The sequence below is a fragment of the Rhinolophus sinicus genome, chromosome 15 (genome assembly GCF_057876585.1).
Source record: "Rhinolophus sinicus isolate RSI-liver-muscle chromosome 15, RSI-T2T, whole genome shotgun sequence".
Classification (NCBI taxonomy): domain Eukaryota; kingdom Metazoa; phylum Chordata; class Mammalia; order Chiroptera; family Rhinolophidae; genus Rhinolophus; species Rhinolophus sinicus.
The window spans coordinates 62914165-62926915 of NC_142515.1; the positions used below are offsets into that span (position 1 = coordinate 62914165).

The 12751-nt window shown below is 45.5% G+C and overlaps 1 protein-coding gene across 1 annotated transcript in view; it reads right to left on the bottom strand.

Moving 5' to 3' along the window:
• The window catches only part of FRMPD2 (FERM and PDZ domain containing 2), a 160620-nt gene that overhangs the window by 67239 nt on the left and 80630 nt on the right, over positions 1–12751 (bottom strand). Inside the window, 2 exon segments of the mRNA XM_088792652.1 lie at positions 774–959; positions 5683–5838. Of these exon segments, the coding sequence (XP_088648778.1) occupies positions 774–959; positions 5683–5838 (342 nt within the window).

Genomic DNA, 12751 nt, shown 5'->3' on the forward strand with positions numbered 1-12751 from the left:
AAATATACCACCATGCATCCAAGTACAGGTTAGCTGGCAGGCTGTGTGCTTATCTGGTCAGGAGATCACATGCCCCATTGATCCTTTACAGAGGTAATGGATTGTACAGACATTAATGATGAACACAAAATGGACTCTAATATTTCTGATGGTTATGTTCATCACAAAGTCATGCCAGAGCGTTATGTGAAAGGCGTACCCAGTGAATACCCTAACCAGATAACTCCAGATGCAGGTGGAGTGTGACCATCTGGATGGCTTTATCGGACTGCAGATGGGTACACAGCACCCAGTCTCCAGCATAAAATCAGAGCTCTCCAAGGGCTCATGGCTCAGACCTCAACTGACGAGCTGACAGCCACACTCGTCCCAGACTGAGCGCTGGAAGCCTCGCCTCCTGACCATCTCACCAGTCCAGCCTGACACCCGACGCTCCTCACCCCAGCACCACAGGACTCTCACTGAACACTGGACTCTCTTATCCTTCTTGCGTAAGACCCTGTTCGCCTTCCCTAGCCCTACTGCTTACAAACGTGTGTGACCCTCATGTGTGAAACCACTCTACCTCAACTATTGGAGACTGTCATCTGGCCAGAGCCTTGGTTAATGCCCATGGTAAACTAAGTCAGTAGGACTAGATCCATGGCTTTATTCTAATAAAGTCTGACACTGTGGAAAGACACAAACGTGTGTGAGACTGCTACTTTGAGAGTTGCATCCCCCTCACGACACAGATCAAAGGAAAATGAAGCATGGGTCTGAGCTACACTCACATAAGTTGAAATCTTCCTAATTTCTCTCCACTGAAATCGTAAAGCTGCAATTCTGCTGTTGTTTTTCACTTCATATATGATGACACCCTTGGCACAGATCCCTAAGGCCATTTCCTCCTCTGGCCTTGTCTTCTCTGGGAGAACTCGATGAACTAGCACTCCATATTCCGGGAGCTGCTGAGTGACCTGGAGCAAGAAAAAGGCCAATTTAGAAAAGACAGTCACACTGGTCTAAATAAAGAGCTTCAAATCATTCCATGAAAAGCACCTTAACAGATGTTCTGAAAAAAAGAAAAAAGGAAAGGAAGGAAGGATTGCCGATAAGTTTAGGAAACACCGAGCTAAACAGATCTCCTTACTACAGAATTTCTCTGCACCTCTGATATGATAGCATTTTGCTATTTTTTTAATCCAAGAAATCCTTTCTTCATGGAGTACCTAAAACAATACCTGGATTAGAGTTATTATGAAAATAGCATAATAATATTCTAGACAAGGTTATAGATTTCAGACTGTTCTGGGTCATCTCACAGTAACGGAATCCTTTTCCCAATTGTGTCAATCAAAGGCAACTGCAATATTATCTGGTCCAACCCCCTCCTTCATTTTACAGATGGAAAAATTAAGACCCAGGCACGGAAAACAACCATCAACCATTAACAGGGATAACATGGTTAACATCCCTGTTAAAGCAAGATAAGCCATCAAAATCCTGCAGAGAAAATGACCAGTCACTGGTATTTTATACCATGTGGCAGTGCCTCAATGGGGTCCCCACAGACCAAGGTGTGTCCTCAGTTGACCAGTTTACCAGGTTAGGGGACTGAATTTTGTCCAGGACCTGAGGGTCTTTCAAAGCTGGGACTGCAACAGGCCAACCCGATTCTTAAGAGATGGAGTATAAACCTAACACAAATGTGTTTAGTCACATCTCTAGCTTGGTCTCTACCATCCTTATCTCCACCTGGACAACTCCAGTCCTCATCAGAAGGTTGATGCAACCAGATTCACAGCAGGGACATCGTTCCAGGCACTTGAAAACTTCTCAGCAGGGTTTCATTGGCAAGATCCAGTTTCCCATCTCTGCTTCCCAGAAGAGGGCACCACATCTTGTCCAATCTCTCTCACCCCCAGGCAGGGTCACAAAAACAGGGACAGATTATGGCTTCTGAGAGCTCCTTTTCAGGTTCCTTGCCAATCTCTCTCCTTATGCTGACAAATAAGCTCTAAAGATAGGTTCCGTTGCCTGCAGAGCCTACAGCTCTTCACATAATCTTGATTAAGTTTCTGCACCACGCACCTCCTTTTAACTTTGGAGAAACCCTGTCATCATCACCTTCATCCAAAACAATATTTATTGAGCACCGGTGTGAAAATATAGGCATGTGCTTGAGGTATGACAAAGCAGGGCCACCCCAAAACAATTAGGTAAATTCTTTTAAAGTTCTTGATGTGATATTTCTTAAAATTTTTTAAGATATTAAAGTAGTCTCTGTTACAATAAAGTTGTCTTTGCTAGCTTGCATACATTTTTTAATAGTTTAGTGTTCATTTTTAATTACATAGAAAGGGATATAATACTGAAGTATTTGGAGCTACAAAATTGTTAAAATGGTAAAGCGCCATTTTAAGCATTTCCCACCTATTATTTTATTTAATCTTCACAGCAGTTATGAGAGAGAGCTGTAGCTCTGTCTTTTCAAATGAAAAAATGGAGGTGCAGAAGGGTTGAGTAATCTGCCAAAGCTCCCTTTGGGAGCCAGGAATGGGAATGTGAGTCTATTTACTTCTGAGCTTTCACTCTTAACAACTCAAATACAGAGTTTCTCTAAAGTCTGGAAACATGGCTGAATATATATAAGGTTGTCAAGGGCTTCTTTAGTCTGTAAAAAAACAAACATTATCTGTCTCTGTGCTCTGCTTGGAATCAGTGGCATCTCTCCCGGTCCCTTCTGTGTTGCTATTACTGATTATCCTCTCAGACGGTCATTTCATCTCCACACGCTCAGGGCATCTCATGATTTTCCTCTTCACCCTACAGTGGGCAGCAAAGCTGAGACTTGACCCAGGCTTTCCTGGCTCCCAGCCCACGAGGCAGCCTTGCTGTACCGAAAACTATTGGAACCAATGGATTGTTTCCAGATATTCATCAAGAGATTCACAATTCATATTCTTGATACTACAATTCCACTCCTGGGAATCTGTCCTAAGAATACATACTACATAATCAATACAAACTCTTCTCATAGACGTATTCAGTGCAGACCCGCAAGGTTGGGTTGGGGGACAGTTCCCAGAAGCCAATGATTTCCTAAAAGCAGTAGTACTGCCTTAAAATGGATTATCAGGCAGGTTTAACAAAGGATATTTACAAAGCATTTGTAATTATCTGGGGAATGCATATGTTATAAAGCTAAGTGGAGGGAAACACAGGATACAACCAGTATGATCTCCACCAGAAAAACAATGTTTTAATAGCATATCACAACCCCTAGTTATGTGGAAAAATAGCTCCATGGTTCAGGCACTTTGGAAAACATGGAGTTAACCTTGAACAGGTTGTTCTGGGATTAATATGCTAATGTAGCTGTGAATCTTCCAGACAGAGAATGTTATTCAGCATTACCCAAATTGGACTTCCGCCAAATCCCCTTCTAGTGAGAGATGATGGACCAGCAGAATTCACCATCAGTGAACCGGAGGCCAACAGGTGCCATCTGATAATGGAAAAGGGAGCCACGAAGAGCTGTAATTAAATAATCCAGTGACTGTTGATGGGACAACTGTGCTCTGACATGGGCTGTGAGGATTCAGCGCCTTCTGGACATTTACAGCGCAGTAAAGGGGACAAGAAATGTACAGAAATGACTGCAACATAGTGTCTGAGCATGTTTAGATGTTCAAGATGTTCATAATCTTCAACCCTGTAAATCCATTCATGACATTCTATCCCTAAGGAATTAAGCAGAAGTGCCGCTAAAGACTTATGTAGAAAAGTGCTAATCTCAGTATTATTTAAAACAGTCCCATATTTAAAACAATTTATGTGCCAAACAGAGTATTGAGAAAAAATATAGGGTAAACTATGTGTTGACTTAAAATAAAGTTTCAAAATTTTAGTGAGATGGAATTACATAAATACAAAAAAGTGCACACATAACATAAACCTAATTTTAAATATATATGCACATACACCTGTGAATACCCGGAACAAAGAGAGAAGAATGAATATACCCAAATGTAACAGTGCTATCTCCAGGGGCAGAATCAGGAACAAACGGTTGCTTTTATAATCCTGGGGAAAGGACTTTGTTTAACAAACACATACTCTCTTGTGAGAAGGTTCACAATGTGCTCAGGGGGTGCCAAGCCCTCTGGGTTATGTCCCTGTACCTGGGGCAGGGGGGTGGGGGCACACAGCGTTAGCAAACCCAACCAAGGGGAACCTCGAAAGCCGGTTCCTTTTATTCCATTCATTGCATGCCAATGAAATCAAATCTATTCAGGGTTTTGCTTATGAGATAGTGGCTTCCTTTACACCATTTTTCATCCTTCAACCAGGGGAGGAAGGGGCACAGTGAGCCCAGACCCTAATGCTGGGCCTGGGCAGAGGTCGGCGGGCAGTTAGCCCTACAGGAGCCTTGGCAGGGCTGGGTCCTGGGCCTCTCTGCTGGCTCTGTGGTTCTGTGGCCACTCTCCATCACAGGTGCACTGATGGCTTTGCAGTCCCCACTTGTCCCTTGTCAAGGGAATGCCACATGCTCTTGACAAGAAAGACATACAAAGGCTGGACTCTGGAATGCAGTGAGTGCCTTTCGGCCAGGCTTCTCAAATGAAATGCTTGGTGTCTTATACCACGCTGGGTGCTGCAGACAGTTCTACCAAGTGACGCAACAAAAAGAAACGGCCAGATGTCACCCCAGCAATTCTGCTTTCTAATGCCTGTCTTTATTAAAGGCGAAAAACACAGACAGGATATTTCTATCTGTCTCAGGAGACTTTGTACAGAGAAATGTATAAATCCCGGAGCTTCATTTTGAAACTGCTCCCAACTCTAAAGGCCCAGCCAGATAGCCTGCCCTGGGAAAACCGGGGGGAGGGGGACCTCCTTCCACACCCCTGCCCACCCCCAGCTCTGTCTCCAGGAGCACAGCTGTCACTCCCACCCATCCTGATAGAGAGTAACCAGTATCGTTATCCTTCTGGACCAGTTATCAGTGTTGCATGCCTCTGGGTACCTGTCTGTCCTCCCAGGAGACTTGGGATTCTCTGGAGACAGGAAGCATGTCCTTTCCATCTCTGTCTCCACCTCCACTGCCTGCAGTGCCTGGCTCACAGCAGCTGTAAGCTGTGGAGTGAGCAAAGCCTATTCACTGTAGGCTGTGTGTGTGCCCCAAAACATGGAGGACTGAAATGCTGCTGCTTTTGTTCAAAGGCTGAGGAGAGAGTGGACCAGAGATGCACCTGGATGCATGGACTATCTGTCTGTCTGTGCTGAGGACAGCGGTCTGGAAGGCCGCAAAACTGGGGTCTTCCAGTGGCTTTGCTTTTGGCCCACAGCCCAGTCTTATACTTCAGTCGTCCCACATGTCGTCTATGAGAAATGTGGCCTCCCAGCTCACAGAGCGGTGACTGTGAGCTCTAAGGTTGAAGAAAGGCTCTGTCATACCCACACCAGCCTGCCAAATCCTACCCATCTTTAGGGATCATTTCCAATGCCACCTGCTTCCAGAAGCCTCTTTTTGCCCCACAGGGTGATGGAGCGTCCTCCTTCCAGAGGCTCAAGTCTCTTGCTTGCACTTCCTCGTGGGTCTGAGAATGTCCAGCCCCTAGGAAAGGCTTCAGAGGGCATAGATGACTGCATGCCCTTGAATACAAACACCCCTTCTCAAGAGTATAGAGGCCTTACCCTCAAGTACTCCAGCTCTGCATCCTCTCCCAGGAGCACAGGACCCAGGCGGTGCATCTCCGACACTTGGACTTGGACCCTGAGAGCGGTCATCCTCTCAATCAGACTTGCTGGGATATAATCTTCAACTCGAAAATAGGCTTTGCTCTCTCCCTGCTGCAAATAAGATGCAGAAGAAAAGGGACATAACCAGGATGCCTTCTATGCTCTCTGATCAGAACAGAAGCCTGTCTGCCATCAGAGCCCAGTTATGGCCCCAGGGCAAGGACACTCCTTTGAAGTACCCACGTGGGACTTTGTTTACCTACCATATTTGAAGTTGGGCTGAACCATGTGACATGAAGAGAAGGGAGGAACTACCCATTTTTGAGCCCCTTCTGTATGCAAAGTGGTCCTCAGAACACATTGGCTCTTTTGGTCCTCATGAGAATCCTACAGGGACAGCAGTATTATTGCCATTGCCAAGATGAACACAGTGACCCAGGAAGTCATTCAACAAGGCCAAGGTCACACCACTTGGAAGTGACAGAAACAGATTTGGTCATCCAAAGCCCTCACACAGTCTGTGATGCCGTGCCACTTGCCAAAAGGCCCAGAAAAACCCTGGCCCTGAAATTTTGGGTTTTTTTATTCATTTAGCATTTCTGTGCACATGTGCTCCTTGTGCACTATTCCCTCTTACAAAGGACATCTTTGCTGTGATACTAACTGTCTACAGGAAGGTGATCTAGAAGTTGCCCCGTGAATGAGAGAAGATGTGACACCCCCACCCTGTCCCAGGCCTGAACTTTCCTCATGTCTACTCTTTAGGGAAGCCGAGGCTGCACCCCACCAAGAGCGGCTGGGAGAGGCATCCCTGCTGCCCAAAGCTGGGTTCCCTAATGCAGACTCTGGGGCAGAGATGGGTATGCAGAAGTTTTGGAGATGTGGACTGTAAAGAGGAAGGCAGGACTTGGCAGAGGGAGAAGGTCCCTTGTGTTCCCGAACCAGCCCCTCCTGGTCTCAGGCAGCCCCTCTGAGCCCAATCTTGGGCAAGATATTTCCCCACAGCTGAGGGCAACTCCCCAGCTACCCATGAGGAAGGCAGCTGGGAGCCAGGACCACTGGGCCTTGTCACGGTGGGGGGTGGGCAAGTCAGCCTGATGAGGGAATCGGAAAGAATGCATAGCATCCACTACATCCCATGCTCCAGGCATGGCACAGGCCTGTTCCCCTGTGGCTGTAGACTGAGAATCCTCCAGCCTAGGGCTGGTCCATGGCAGTTCTGAGCTTAGCTTAGAAACACAAAGGAAAACAAATTACTCAGCAATCTAGTGCATACACAAGCATTCAGAATGCTATTAGAATGGCCAAAATCCAGAATACTGACAGCACTGAGTGCTGACAAAGACGCAGAGCAATAGGACAATTCATTCATTGCTGGTGAATGGAACACAACATGGTACGGCCACTTTGGAAGATAGTTTGCCGGTTTCTTGCAAAACTAAACATATTCTTACCATACAATCCAGCAATCGTGCTCCTTGGTATTTACCCAGAGTTAAAAACTTATGTCCACATAGAAACCTACACATGGATGTTTATGGCAGCTTTATTCACAATTGCCAAAACTTGGAAGAAAAGATGTTATTCAGTAGGTGATGGATAAATAAACTGTGGTACATCCAGACAACGGAATATTATTCAGTGCTAAGAAGAAATGAGCCATCAACCCATGAAAAGACATGGAGGAAAGTTAAATACATGTTGTTAAGTGAAAGAAGCCAATCTGAAAAGACTCAGTACCATGTGATTCCAACTATATGACATTCTGGAAAAGGCAAAACTATCAAGACGATAAAAAGAGCAGTGGTTGCCAGGGGCTAGGTGGAGAGGAAAGTATGAATAAGTGGAGCACAAAGGGTGTTTAGGGCAGTGAAGCTACTCTGTGTGATACCATCATGGTAGACACGTGTCATTATACTTTTGTCCAAACCCACAGAACAACACCAAGAGTTAACTTAATATAAACTATGGATTTGGAGTGATTCTGATGTGTCGATGTAGGTCATCATTGTAACAAACGCACCACTCTGGTAGGGGCGGCTGGTAATGTGGGAGGCGGCGCGTGTGTGGGGGCAGGATGTGTATGGGAAATCTTTGGTCCTTCCACTCAATTTTGCTGTGAACCTAAAACTGCTCTAAAAAAATAAAGTCCATTAAACGTTTTTAAGATATTTGACCCAGCATCTCATTGCTAGAAATATGTCCAAAAGAAGTCAAGGTAGAACTTAGAAAGCTCCAGCACAAACATTTATTCCCATGTAATTTAGAAAGAAAAAAAAAAAAGAGGAAAGATCAGAAGCAACTGGAATAATAATAATAGCAGTTATGACTTACATGGCACTTCTAGGTGATATTTGCCAGTTAGAGAACCGATAAGTGAGCGGAAGTCCAGCCCTGCCATGGGGTAACACATAGCCCTCCCAAATGCTCATTAGGAAGCCATGGGAAGACATGTACCATCGCATGGGAAAACAGTGCAAATCGAATGTGGCAGTGTTTACAGCTATATAAAAGCCCTGCATGTGATCAAAGGCTGGAAGAGAAGGCACCCAGAGGAACATTGTTCTGCTGCAGTGATGTGATTAAGGAGATTTATTTTTATACTAAATTGTCTTTGACTCCCTTTTTAAAATGCAAATGTAATCATGTCACTTCCCTGCTTAGAATTCATCAGTGGCTCCCAATCTTCCACTACAGTGGTTTCCAAATTATTTTTTTTCCAACACCAGAACCATTAATCAAACAAAATGCAAGCCCCTTAGGAGGGACACTAAGTTCCTCCCCATCAGACTGGCAGTGCCACCCAGCCTCACAGCCACTGTAGCCAAGGCTGCACTAAAGTACCTGCAGCTCTCTGGACAGCCGGCCTCCTGGTGCTGCCCACTCAGTGATAAAGACACAGGGAAGGGCTCTCCTCTCTGAGTCTCCTCCAGCGTCCTTTGATGTGCCCACCACAGTGCCTGGAGCATAAGGAAGCCAGGCATAAGGAGTCCTGGCTGTGCTCTCACCAGCTTACCTAACCTCAAAGAGACACAATTTTTCACAACTGCAAATGGAAATTACACTGGCTTTGCAAGTTTGACATAGGCTTAGATGATGCCAAGTACAGAGCAGGCCATCCAGAAATTTGGACTGAGCAAAGAATGCACAAAAGAGTGGGTTTGTATAATCTGTTGCCTTTACACATACAAGAGAAAGGGGAAAGGTTTGCCTTTGGGGGCCACATGGGGGCAGCAAAGAGCGACTCAGAACCACTGGTCCCCAGGGCAATGGGATAAATTGGGGCTGGGCAGGATTTCTGGGAGAAGCCAGAAGTTGAGGATAGGGAAACGGCAGGGATAGGTGAAATTAGTAGGAAACTGGAAAGGTGCAGGGAGTTGCCAAATGGGGTGCCTAGATACAGGACGGGCCTCTGAGCATTGAGGTAAGTGATCCCATAAGAAGGATATGGGCCCAAATAAGGGTTCTTACTCAGGCTCTCATTTGCCTTCAGTGGACCTGGCCCACAAATTCCACCAACTCTAAAGCTAGAGTTAAGGTCTTACATTTAACGTCCTGTGTCTGAATCCAGAGACTGAAAGTTAAGTCTTTGTGTAGTTTTATAATAAAGCACTCCTAACTCTGGGGGAGGGAGAAGGGAGCTCGCAAATAGCAGTCCTACATGCCTGGTATCATACATGCATTACCACCTGCCACCCTTACAACAGCTTTGCAAGAAAGTTACTATATTATTTGCATTTTACAGATGAAAAAGCCGAAGCTTAGATGGATAATGTGCCCAAGGTCACATCTATCTGACTTCAAAATTCAGGCCCACTCTAGTCCATGGAGCCTGCTAAGGATGGACTGACACTGCAGCTGGAGGCCACCCTACCCTGTCCACATGAGCCATGTACAGGGTTGGACTAGAGGCTGCAGCAAGGATGTCAACTGTTTTGCTGGGGGACCTCTGGCTTAGAGCACCCTCCAAATGTCAGGACCCTTCTCCTCCCCAAACGTAGTAGCACAAGGGAAGAGGGAGCATGGTAAAGACCCCAGCTTTGGGCTGAGGTGACAGGAAGGAGCTCAGCTAAGTAGTGACAGGGCTGGCGGCTTGTCAAACATTACAGGGGCCAGGCGTGCTCTAGGAGACTACATTCCCAGGCTGAGGAAGTGCCCAGAAGAGACCCTGACATCCCAGTCTCCATGGACTGAAGTGGGCACAGAGGACTGCGCATAGAGGAAGATGTTGGGAATTGGGCTACATTTCCCTGACAAACAAGGTGATGATTTTCCTGATGGGTAACTTATTCAGAATGTCATCCGGTCCAGGAGGCTCTACTCCATTCACTTATCCACTGCTTACATCAATAATTCTTGAGTAAACTCACTGCATTTCGGGAACTGCTTTGACACTGAGGAAATGACAGAAGGAAAACAAACAAAACCTTTACCCTCAGGTGGATTCCATTCTAATGGAGAGAACAACATTAAGACTGATAAAGGAAGACACCATGCCTGATGGTGAGTGAGAAATGCTATGAAAAAAGGCAGAGCAGTGTGCGGGGATAGAGACTTTGAAGATTCCAGACATGGCAGCCCATTCTGAAGATGTACTGGGTGGAAAGCAAGATGATATTGGTATAGACTGTAAAGTGTTTTTCAAGCTGCAGTGTGAAACCCCATCAGTGAGTTATGAAATCAATGCATTGGTTCATAACCAGAATTTTTTAAATTAACTTGAATAGAATAGGAAATACCAATGTTGTCACCTATAGAAAGAGTTCATCTTATTTCCTAAACTTTTGCCTCAGTTCTGTTATACCTACATATGTGTGTGTGTGTGTTGGGTTATAATGTCTATCATTTTGTTTATCTTGAGGCATGACACAAAATGTTTGAAAGCCACTGTTCTCAAAGAACCATTTCAACTCTTGAGCTTGTCCTTGTTCTTAAACTCAGTTACAAGGACAAAACAGACAAGCTGTGACTGAGGCTACACCTTTGCCCTCTCAGCCCACACAGTGTGAGAATTAAGAACAGTACTCTGCCAAGGCATCCACACTCGGTGATGGCTGTAGCTTCTCCTTTACAGACTCAAGGTATATTAGTTTTCTGGGGCTGCCATGACAACAGACTGAGTGGCTTAAACAACAGAAATTAATTTTCTCATAGTTCTAGAGGCTAGAAGTTCAAGATCAAAGTGTCTTGATCATGGATTGCTTACTTCTGAGGCCTCTCTCCTTGGCTTGCAGGCAGCCACCTTCTTACTGTGTCCCCCTGTGTTTCCAGTGTCTCTGTGTGTCCTAATCCCCTCTTCTTATGAGGACACCAGTCAGATTGGATTAGGGCCCACCTATACAGCCTCATTTTAACTTAATCACCACTTTTTGTGCTTGTATATCTATCTCCGTGTTCTGGTATTATTTCTTCAATCAAATAGGTTTTCAATTCCTTGCTCTTTCTCTTCTTCTTCTGGTACCCCTATGATGTGAATGTTGTACACCTGAAGTTGTCCTTGAGGCCCCTTAAACTATCCTCATTTTTTTTTTTTAATTCTTTGTTCTTTTTGCTGTTCTGTTTGGGTGTTTTCTGCTACCTTATCTTCTAAATCAGTGTTTTGATCCTCTGCTTCGTCTAATCTACTGCTGATTCCCTCTAATGTATTCATTTCAGTTATTATATTATTTCTGACCAGTTCTTTTTTATGTTTCTATCTCCTTTTTTTATGTTTCCTATATCTTCATTGAAATTCTCCCTGAGATCATTGAGCATCCTTATACACAGTGTTTTGAATTCTGCATCTGGTATATTACTTGTGTCCATTATATTTAGTTTTTTTCTAGAGCTTTGTTCTGTTCTTTCATTTGGGTCATGTTTATTTGTCTCCCCATTTTGGCTGCCTCCTTGTGTTTGTTCCTGTGTATTAGGTAGGGCTGCTATGCCTCCCAGTTTTAGTAGAGTGGCCTTAGGTAGTAGGTGTCCTGTGGACCCAGTGGCACAGTCTCCCTGATCACCAGAACTGGGTGCTCCAGGTGTGTCCCTTGTGTATGTTGTGCGTGCCCTCCTATTGTAGTCTTGCTTCTTTTGCTGTTTTCACATCAGTGGGAGGGACTGACCCTCAGCTTCATTGGTTGTGAGGACTGGTCATGACTATAGTAGAGGAGTTGTTGTGCAGGGGCTGACCCTACAGAACAGGATTCACTTTAGCAGGGCTCTGGTGCCTGTTCAGTTTGCCCTTTGAGTGTGTCACCCTTGGAGGTGGCTGGGTGATGCTTCGGCTCAGTCTGAAGCTAGCCACCAGGTGTTCCAACCACAGAGCATTCTGGGAGGAGGTTCACTACAGGCCAAGTTCAGCTGCAGCCTGTGCCCTGCCAAGGGCCACCTGGCATGAGTCATAAAATAACCCACAGATGGCCACTGCCTGTGCTTGGCTTAGAGGTACCTCTAAAGGCTAAGCCATGAATCGAGGCTGGCTATTGCTAGTGCCAGGTTTAGGGCTGTTCAGCCAGACAGGTATGGGACAGGCCAAAGCCAGATGCTCCTTATTTGGGTTTTGTGAACCTTTGAGAGATTTTAGGAAAATCCGACACATGACCCAAGACAGGCCATTTATAGGGAAAAGCCACAGCTTAGGTGTGCCTGAAAGTGGGCTGGGGCAGGGTCTCAAAATCACCAGGGCAGGGAAGGAACTGTGTTAGCCAGACTGATGAAGACTCAGATATGGTGGATGCCTGTGTCTGCATGTGGGGAAGGGAAAGGGCTCAACAAAGAAACAATGGCTTTCACCATCTCCTTTGTCCAAGAGAAAACTGTCCCTCCCTTCAACACTCACTCTCAAGCCAGACAATACAGTTTCTCCCCATATGTCCCTGGCATCTTTCTAACTGCTGTCCCATTGCTGGAGCTCAGAGCAAGCAAATTTGTTAGTGAGTATGTCCATGTGCGGGCCCTTCAAGAGGGGCGTTTGGGACTGCAGCCGCCCTCGTCTCATTCAACCACAATCTCCACTGGTTTTCACAGCCAGAAGTTATGGGGACTTCTC